Below are 10265 nucleotides of genomic sequence, written 5' to 3' on the forward strand. Positions count from 1 at the left end.
CTGCCAGTTGAGGAGAGAGAGTATCAGGAAATGTGCAGGTGACCTGGGAAGGGCATCTCTCCTCTCTACCTAATGCCGTTGGCCAGAGCTCACTCAGTTGTCCCCACCCGAGTGCAAAGAAAGCTGGGAAATATCTCCCCATGTGTCCAGGTGGAAAAGGCCCTGGGCTTTAGGGCAGGCATGAGTCAATATTGCAAAGCTGACCTTCTTTCTCTATTTTGTTTCTTTTCCAGGAGACTTCTTGGCATCATCACGAAAAAGGATGTTTTGAGACATATGGCCCAGATGGCAAACCAGGACCCTGAATCCATCATGTTTAATTAGAAACAAGGTGGCATTTATTTTGAGAAAAACACAACTGTGTCATTTTAAAAGAAATAAACAAGTGATATGTTATTATCCTAATGAACGATTATGCACTGGGGGCAGTGGAAACAAAAGCTTTGTTTGAAAGGAAGGATGAAGCCTTTTTTAAAAAAAGACATCAACGAGTAGGCATTTTATAGCTTTAACCCCTTCGGAGTTTCCAGCTGTGTTTCTTAATGAGTTTATTAACTGCCATGGGGGCATGTGGGTGGGTGCAAACGATGTGGTTTGTCCAAGGACATGGAACACAGATGCTGAGTCCAGAAGGTTTGCCCCTTCTGTTTAAGGCTGATGTTTGTGAAGTTTTGAGTCCAAAAGGCAAAGGAGCACTGACCTGTCAGCATCCTTTATTTATTGGTTTCTGATGTTTTGCTGCTATTTTACCGAATCAGACTAAAGATATTTGCACTTACTTTGTTGGAAAAGAAAAAGAAATTAAATTGGAACATAGTGAAAGCTGAAAGGGTGCCAGTGGGTTCACTCATGACCATCCCCTTTCTTGCTCCTGTTCCAAGCCTAGTGTTTTGCTTATCCATCAGTTTCCAGATCAGCATCGAGGTTTCCTGCAGTGATGAGTATGAAGAATTCTTTCTCTCTGCAAGCCCAGCATCCTGGGACTGCATAACGAACTACTGGGGTGTTTAGTGCTGCACGTATTTCCTCTCGTACAAAGGGATTCATCCTGATTTTGAGGGTATACGCACCTGCTCGTTGTTTTGCAAATGTGTTGCATGTGCTCCACCTGTTTATTGCTGTTGCCTGTGCATTCTGAATTATTGATCAGTCCAGCACTTTCCATGGGCCACATCCTCTATGTTGCCAGCTTGCCATAAGTGTGCTTTAATTTCCAAATAGCGTACGTGAGAGTCAAAACAGGCTACCCAGTGTTACTACTTATTTTTCCTCTCAGATCTTATTAGCTATGGCTGCAGAGAGGGGGAGGCATACGAAGTCTCAGTGGGAACTCCTCCGAATGGATTGCAAGAGAAATACTAAATTGATTCTAAATCTGTTCCATTATCTTCTCCATAGGATGCAAAACGTCCGGCTTTAATGTCTAAGCGGGCACTCGCATACTCGTAGGCAAAGCACAGAGTTAAATTGTAGACACCAGTTTGAGCACCGGGCATCTTTGTACTGATGGTGCATTTATCTTTTGAGTCAGGACTTCGGTCTCTTCTGTGAGAAGGCACGGAGCTGTAGGTTAGTCCGCTGTGTGATCCGTGTGAGTACGATTGCTCCCACTTGCCTCTCACGTCAGCCTTTGCTCTTCCCAGCTCACCAAGTGGCCCTCACCCTTTGTAACCTCGTTATTGGATATTGACCTACCAGGTGTGCATTTGGCTGCAAGTAATAGAAAAATCCAACAAACGGTGGAGAGCTGAATGAGAAACCTGGGGTCGGACACTCTCGACTGCCCCTGTGTTATCATCGAGCATTCGTGCCCTTTGGCACTGTTTTCTACCATCCTTAGGCCTCCGGCTTCCTGCCTTGTAGCCACAGGTGGCTGCTGCGCTGCCAGGCAGGATATCTGCTTTCCAGACACGGAGGGGGACGAAGAGGCCACGAAACAAGGTGCAGTGTCTGTGTGAGGAAAGCAAGACTTGCCCAGAGATGCTCAGCTCACGTCCGTTGGCTAGAATTCTGTTGCATGACTCCCCCAGCCGCATGTGAGTGTGCGAAGGGAAGTCTTTAGCTAGGCATATTGCTCTCTGAATGAAATTGAGATTCTCTTAATAAGGAAGGGGGCTTGGTCCTTGGGAGGGAATACTGTCTGCCCGATTGGATGCCATCGTCGTGTCCCTGTCGTTGCCCTTCCTGTTCTCCTTACCTTCTTTCTTGCCGGACCCACTAGATCCTCTCTTCTCACCTTATAGTTTCCCACCCCTTCTGTCAGATTCGACATAGAACTGCCAGTCAGAAGCCATCCTTTCTTAGCCCTAATGAAAACGTTCGTTTTGGATAAAAACCTAGAAACTTCTAGTCGGTATCAGAAAATGTACCGATACGTTCTTTGGGTTAAAAAAGTTAAGTCGGAGCATGCTGATAAACTATGGAAGATTTCTTTCTGTGATCAGTTGGCCTCCAAAATCATATCAAAGAGCCTCTTCAGCGTGGAAATACCAGTCAGTGGTAGAGAATTCGATCTCCCTGCCTCCTTCGCGGCACAGAAGTATCGAGTAACAGATCCTATTATTAGTGTTGTGACTGAGGTTTCTATGGCACATCCGCAAGTGAAGCTGGATTCTTCTGGACTTTAAATCCTAAAAGGTCTTAAAGATCACTTCATGTGGTTCCCTCTTACTCCCACGTGGCCTCCCACAAAAGTATTCGTCATAGCCTGGATTTATATAATCCAGGACACGCTTTCAGCTGAAATCAGGAGCTTCAGGAGGGAACACGAAACAGTGAACAGATAGCCAAAGGTCAGTGAAACCACAGACCTCGGCCTCCAGCCGAGGCCATGGAGGGATGTGAAGGGATAGCTTACTCCAGACCAAGGTCACCGAGGGGTGTCGTGTTGTGTCCTTTTCCCCAGTGCTTAGCATAGAGGGCTATTTGTGGAGGAGCCCTCCACAAATTCATGGGAAACCATTGGGAGTTGTTCCTTGACTCAGACAACCCTGTTTTCTTTCATAAGCTGGGCCTCTAATTTGTTGTGGGGTTCAGGCTCTTGGCAACAGAAGGCCAGGGTCAGACAGGTGGGTAAAGGTCGGGGATGGGGAGGTTTGCAAGCGGGGCTCCTGGGGTTGCTTGCCTTCCTCCTCTGGACTGGCTCCCCTCTGCGGTCCACTTGCCCACCGGCCTGGGGTCTCAGACAAGCTGGATGGGGAGCGGGCTCCCCGCACGCTTTGTCCCTCTTCCTGGTAAAAGCACGTGGGTAGGCATTCTGCAGCTCTTTGCTGCATCCCGATGTAGTTCATCCACTTTACCAGGTGATCTGATGAGCTAGAGGACTAGAACTGGGATGTGGAAGTAAAAGAAACATTTCTCAGAATAATGTGTGTGTATCTTTTTCCAGAACCAAAGCCCTTAGACTTTTTGTAGAGCTTTCTGGATTCTTTCTGAATCGGTGTTTTGTGTAAATAAACATAAACGCAGAATGGAAAAGGAGTTCTCTAACAGGGCACATCACCCTATTTCTTGTTCTCCCGCTCTGCTTCGAAGGAAATCTGTCGTAGAAGGACAGACACCAAATAAAGAGTAACCCGAAAGGGACATGCGAATTTCTTGCGTTTTCAGTGCATTCCCTGGGAATGCAGATGTGCGCATGGCATTAAGAGAAAGGTTAAATGTGTTAGAAGCAAATCAATATTCAGTGTTTGCTGTTTCACAACCAGGCAGTCTCTGATTGCTCTGTTTAGTGCTTCCCAAAGACCTGACCGAGGGGAAGACCTCTCAGTAGATGTATTTTTGGCCCTAGGAAGTCACAGAAACTGAAAAATTGGTTTCACTTAGGCGAGAACTGGTTACTTTAAATTATCAACATGCGCAAATCTGCTCGGTACTCCTTATCAGATGGAGAGCTGGAAAAGATGAGAAACGCGAGGAGCAGCGCTGTCGAGTTACATAATTGTAATAGTATGCCTTCATTTTAATTTCATGTGGGCAGTGTTTTATCACACTCCACTTGGAGCCTTTGAAATGATTTACATGAAGGGGGGGAGCATGTATATCTAACCTGGGAACATTAACCAGACTCCGTTTTCACCGACGCAGTAATAACTATTTATTTGCCGTCCTAGGTGTGCTGGGAATGAGCCTGCGTGTGACTTTTATGAGATCTATTCGCATTTGGTGTTGGAACAACCACATAGCAATGTGGTTGTTTTTTTTTTTTTAATTGTAACCCTCTGTGTAAACGTTGGCACCTTATTAAAAATTAAATGTTTGAACTTTACTTTTAAAAATAAAACAAGCACAGTCCTCAAGAAGCATGTTGTAAATGGAAGAGATAACTGATTTCACAGCATGTTCCCACCCAGCGGAACCTCTGGAAACCTGATTCCGGTGACTGCCGGAACGTCTGGGGAAGTTAAAGAGTGATTCTTAAGATTTTCATGCAAGATTGTGACGTCGGTTTGGTCAGCTTTAACATGCCTTGGTCTGAGCCTGGTGGGTGATGGCCAAATAACAGTTCAGACGGGAGCTATAAAATTTCCAAGGATGGGGCAGGACCACTGTCCCCAGGCCATCCGTGTGTCTGCCCTGCACACGGGCTGGGCAGGACAGGTCGGGCCATGGTCTAACGTGAATTCTTTCATCCCTTCAAACTTTATATCTATTACTTTGGGAATCACAAGAGATTAAATTATACCCTTCCCCACCAGTGTGCTGGTTTTTTTTTTTCAGCTTTACAAAAATCGGAAGGAAAAAATGCAGAGAATGCCCACATCCCTTTGACCACCTAGAAGAGGCAGTGAGAGGGATCCCTCCTAATTAGGGGGAGGGAACCAGCCGGGGGACAGCCTACAGAGGATCATCCTCAACATAGAGACCAGCAAATGCAAATGTCCTGAGGTGGAAATAGGCCTAACTTCCTGGGGTCCCACATGAACGAGTGGCTACCGGATGGGTGGTACTTGCAGAGGCAGAGGAAGGTATTTGAAGTGGGTTTTGTTTTTCCTTTGGTGGGAGGGTAACACAGGCAGATGCTTCAGAGTCTTACAGGGCCAGGTACAGACAGGAATTTAGAGGAATGATGTGTTTTGACTTGCATCATACACGAACCATTCTGGCTGTTGTACAGCAGGACTGGAAGCCAGGAATCTGGCTCAGAGGCTATTTCAAATACATGAGTTATGATGGAGGCTTGTCCCAGAGAAGTTCTTGAAATTTGGATATATTTCTGAGGTAGAGCCAGCAGATTTGCTGGTGGCGTGGTTATAAATGGTACAACTAAGTTGCTGTTTACCGACATGGGCTGGACTAGGTGAAGAGCTCTGGGGGGAAGTGCTACATTGGAGATACCTGTTGGACACCGAAGTCCAGAGTCCAGGGGAATTGTTGAGGTTGGAGGCGTAAGTCAAGCCATTGGCATATCAGTGGGATTAAAGCCATGCCTGGAAACTTCCACGTCTTAATGATACCCTAACAACAAATGACCAACATTCCGTCAGAATGTCAATATTGAGTCTTCAGGGAGCCACCCTGACGTAGACACGGATGGCTGGGATGCACAGTTGAAGTCCAGCTCCACGGCCTTTTGGCTGTGTGACGTAGTCAAAGAGATTGAACCTGTCTGAGCCTAGACTGGCCCATCTCTGTAGAGTGAGCTACCGCTCTTGACCAGCAGCATGGCCATGAGACTTCAACAAGAGACACTGTACGTAGGGCGGTGGCATAGAACAGAGCGTGCAAATGGTACATGGTCTCATCGTCTCACCTTACGAAGCCCTTCTGGTAGCTGTAGTTGGAAATTAATTTTATGTTGCTTTTAGTTGAATTATAGGACCCCTGAATTTAGTAACACAGATCAGGCTAACGAACTGCCCTCTTGCCAGCTCCATCTGCAGTCATTGCTAAAAAATACAAAAGGGAACGAAACAAACAACTCCGATCTCTTAAGGAATGTAAAAAAAAAAAAAAAACTCACTGACTCCAAATTAATAGAAAATTATTAGAAAAAAAATAACTTGGTAAGAAATTCCATTTCCCTGTAGCTTTGTAGTGGCTCGGGGAGCAGAAAAGCATAAATATGCGTGGACGCTGAACTATGGGTCAGCTTAAAATTTGGAGCCAGAGTTCACGAAACCCAAGACCGTGTGTAACGTGCTCATTTTCAGACAATGTAAAACCCAATACCACTGCACCTCCAGACAGAAAAATCTCTCCAGCGTGGTGTTAATGTAGAAATAAGTCTCATTAGTAAAACTCATGAAAGACCAGCTTTCTGTGGGCCTTGGCTATTTCCCCTCGACACAATGTAGTTAAAAACCAGAGGGGGAGAATGAACAAACAGGATTTGTCCGAAAGGTGACAACCCATCAGTTTTAATTCTGGGAGCTTAGCTAGAGCTAACCAGAGTGGCCTTGCAAATAAACGTGTGGGTCAGGCAGGCTTCGTCCTGGGCTTTCATGCATTGAGACAGGACCAGAAACTTCCGCATCCTCCTGGGACGACATGCTCTGGCCGTGCGCAGGAGAGCCCTGCACGCCTGTTGTCACAGCTCGTCCCCAGTTCACTGGTAGTTAATTGGCTAGAAAGAAGCTACCATATGTGAAGGCAGATAGGGAGCATCTATTTTTGGCAGTTCCTCAACATTGCATTTCATTAAAGAAATGGTCTTTGCTTTCCGAATGAGCAATAAGGAAAGAGCACCTTGTGGGGATTTCCAAACCCCTTTAGTCAGGGTTTGGCTCACAGAGCGAAGGGAGCAATTTCTACGTGATTCCAGCGTTTGTTATGGAACACATATTCCAAAGATTAAACAGCCGCCCTCAATCCAAACAGATTCTGTCGGAGAAATTGGAAACACATACATAAATTCTCGTCCCGCAGGCTGCCTGTGACAGGTTGAGTCCAGAGGATGCTTGCCGGTAGAACATTCCTTCCTTCTGCGGGGCTCCGTGTTCCTTTCACACACACTTGGGGCTTCCACCTGTCTCCCGCCCATACCACCCCAGGCGGAAATTGGAGCGAGCTTGCCTCTGATGGACTGGTTTCCTTGTCTGACATTTCTCCAGCTGCAGCCTGGGCCTCGAAAGATGAGCGTTTCCAGGAATGGCTGTGGGTGATCTGCATTCTCCAGGCAGTTGTCAAGCGTCGGGTTGCTCCGTGGGGGCGGGAGTCTCAACTAGTGTTGGGAGAACTGGGGAGGACTGGTCTGCAGGCACTGGGGATGCGCATCCCACAGCGCTCCCAGCTTGCCGTGCTCCCACAGGGTGCTGCTAGGTGCCCGAGGAAGAGTGGCTTCTGCGGTGAACTGATTGGAAAGTTCTATCTCCCGGGCCCAGGCTTGCAAAGACAGGTCCTTGGGGAGCACTGCTAAGGGGGCGGGAGTGTGGGGGTCCAGGAAGTCTCCTCTTTAGTTTCTTTGCAGAGCTGAGCGACCTGGGAGAAGTGTCGCCTCTAATGGCCTTCCAGCGCACCACCCGTGGAGCAGGGGCCTTTCCTTCTGCTTGACAGCCGGAGTGATACTCAGGGCCTAGCCCCTCTGCGTCCCCAGAGCGGTTGAAAGGCACCGTTCCCAGCCCGCTTGAGGACACGGGGCCGGAATCTGCATTTCCCTGGGGTTGTGTGTGCAGAGTACAGTGTGAGCACTGCCTTGGGAGCCAGGCCTGACTGAGAGCTCCTGAGTTGACTTCGGGCACTATGCTCCAGAGTCTCCAAGGGGAACTGCCAGGGGAAGAGGGAGCAGTGGCTGCGGTGAGTGGGTCCCCGAAGGAGCCTGTCTGGAGAAACGAGGTGGAGAGGACTTGGCCTGAGGCCTCGGAGGCCGACTTCTGACCCCTGAGCCCTCCTACCCACCACCTGGCTGCCACGTGGTGCTCTGGCTGCAGTCACTGCCAAGTGCATGCGTGTGTGGGGCCCGGGGGAGGGAGAGGCGCCCCCCCCCCCAATGGTGCAGAAGGGAGCCCTGGGCTTTACCAAGCATGGACAAAGGGACCTTGCTTTGGGGTAGTTTGCGTGAGCTTTTCATCAAGCCGGGTGCAAACCTCTGCTGTCAGGCAAAGACGGGGTGGACACAGTTTGGTGTCTCTGGGTGGCTGGGAAAGAGTGCCCCCCCCCAGGCCCCCAAAGCCGAAAGCAACAACGTGGGGGAGGGAGAAACATTTGCCTCTTTCTGGGAACCTACGTGTGTGCCCGGGAAGACTGCGGTCATCTTATTTGGGCATACACTTGGTGCCAACTGGTGATTTTGAAGCACAAGCCTGCGCTTCCCCCGTGGTGCAGTGTGCCCCCACCCAGGCCCTCGGTTAGCCCGTGGTCCGCCTGCACACACGCGAGCACGAGTAGGCAATGCCTCTCTGCCTGCTACGTTGCATTCAGAAGATTCCCCGTCGCTCTCTTGAGTCGCCTTCCAACATGTTTTGTATCTTCCTTGAAAGTTGAGAGCGATGGTTGGCCCGCCGCAGCGCAGCGGGCCAAATCCGGCCTGCCACCTGTTTCTGTAAATAAAGTTTTTGTTTTTAAAGATTTTATTTTATTTATTTATTCACGAGAGACAGAGAAAGAGGCAGAGACACAGGCAGAGGGAGAAGCAGGCTCCGTGCACGGAGCCCGATGTGGGACTCGATCCCGGGACCCCAGGATCACGACCTGAGTGGAAGGCGGCGCTAAACCGCTGGGCCACCGGGCTGCCCTGTAAATAAGGTTGTATTGCACACAGCCCCGCGCATCCGTTTACAGCCCCCGTCTGGGGGTGTGCGCAAGGTGCAGCGGCGGGGCCGTCACCCCGAGGCTGCAGGGCCCGCCCCGGCCGTATTGCTGCTCGGCCTTTTCGGGAACCGCGTGCCAAGTCCCGGCTGGGGGCGGTTAGAGGCAGCAGACCACTGGGTGGCGAGGCTACCGAGCGACTCAACTGTCTTTCGCTGGGTGGCAACTATGAAGGGACACTTTCAAAACAAAAGCAAGGAGAGACGTGTGTGTTAGTGGCATAAGACGAACATTTTAAAGATTTGGGCAGCCCGGGTGGCTCAGCGGTTTAGCACCACCTTCAGCCCAGGGCGTGATCCTGGAGTCCCAGGATGGAGTCCTGCATCGGGCTCCCTGCATGGGGCCTGCTTCTCCTTCTGCCTGTGTCTCTGCCTCTCTCTCTCTCTCTCTGTCTCTCATTAATAAATAAAATCTTTAAAAAATAGATTTTAAAGATTTTATTTATTTGACAGAGAGAGGAGCACGAGTGGGGGAGCAGAGGGGGAGGGAGAAGCAGACCCCCTGCTGAGCAGGGGGCCTGATGGGGGCTTCAAGCCCAGAGCCCCGGGATTGTGACCCAAGCCAAAGGCAGACGCTCAAGCGCCTGAGCCACCCAGGCGCCCCTGAGATGGACATGTTAAAACGCTTTTCTATCCTCCAGGTTTCTCCAACAGGGTAACTTGTGCCAGAAGCCATCTGTCCCGATGCGACACTAAGAGGTCTTGGTGACCTCTGTTAAAATTTCCGTCTCCCAGGGAAAGTACTTTGGCACTTTGTCATTCACGAAGGGATTCTTAATATCTATTTCTGTTTTTTCTTCTCAACGGTCCTGTAAGGTAAAAAACGATTTTATACCCATTGTTCAGAGGGCGACACTGAGGCTCAGGGAGCGTAGAGCACAGGACGGTCGCCCGCAGAGCTTGTACAGCGCGGATGCCCCGAGGTTGGGGTTCGGCGCGACCGGGGCAGCGTCTGGCATCCCGTTTGGGAAGGGTTGCGGGGGCCCCTCGAGCGTGGTGGGGGTTGAGGAGCCCGGGCCCCAGGGCCTTGCCCGGCCTCGAACAGCTGGTGGGCGGCCCGGCGGGAGCGCAGACTTGCCTCTTCTTGCAACCGGCGGCCTTTCCCGGCAGCACGAGCAGCCGCCTTGGCTCAGGTGCGTGTGTGCGTGGAGCTGGTTGGCCTAACCCAGTGCGGTCCCCTGACCGGCGACCTCCGAGGTGGCCGCGGTGTGGTAGAGACGCAGAGAGGCCCTCCCCCGCCCCGACCTGGGGATCCACAAAGCTGGGGGGCAGCCCCGCCGCCCGCACCTTCACGGGCCCTCCGGCTGCTTCGGTGCCGCCCAGGCCCGGGAGGCGCCCGTCTAAGTAGCGGGCGAGCGCTGAGGGAGAGAAGGTTCGAGAGAAGCTGCCAACCGGCACCCACGGCCGCACCCGCCGCGCTCCGGGACCGGGGCCGCCGCTGGAAGTGAGGCCTGGGCGTGGAGCCAGAGCGAGCCCAGGGGCAGCAGGAGTGCATGGGCGCCTGGGCAGGGACCCGGGCTC

General features: G+C 50.8%; 1 protein-coding gene across 4 annotated transcripts in view; it reads left to right on the forward strand.

Moving 5' to 3' along the window:
• The window catches only part of CLCN4 (chloride voltage-gated channel 4), a 69023-nt gene extending 64722 nt beyond the window's left edge, over nt 1–4301 (forward strand). For all 4 annotated transcript variants that reach the window (XM_038586800.1, XM_038586801.1, XM_038586802.1 and 1 more), the window contains one exon: nt 234–4301. In XM_038586800.1, coding sequence (XP_038442728.1) covers nt 234–324 — 91 coding nt within the window. In that variant the 3' untranslated portion in view covers nt 325–4301. The remainder of the gene's footprint in view (nt 1–233) is intronic.
• Nucleotides 4302–10265: the final 5964 nt, after the last annotated feature.

The sequence above is a fragment of the Canis lupus genome, chromosome X, assembly GCF_011100685.1.
Source record: "Canis lupus familiaris isolate Mischka breed German Shepherd chromosome X, alternate assembly UU_Cfam_GSD_1.0, whole genome shotgun sequence".
In the NCBI taxonomy this organism is placed as follows: domain Eukaryota; kingdom Metazoa; phylum Chordata; class Mammalia; order Carnivora; family Canidae; genus Canis; species Canis lupus.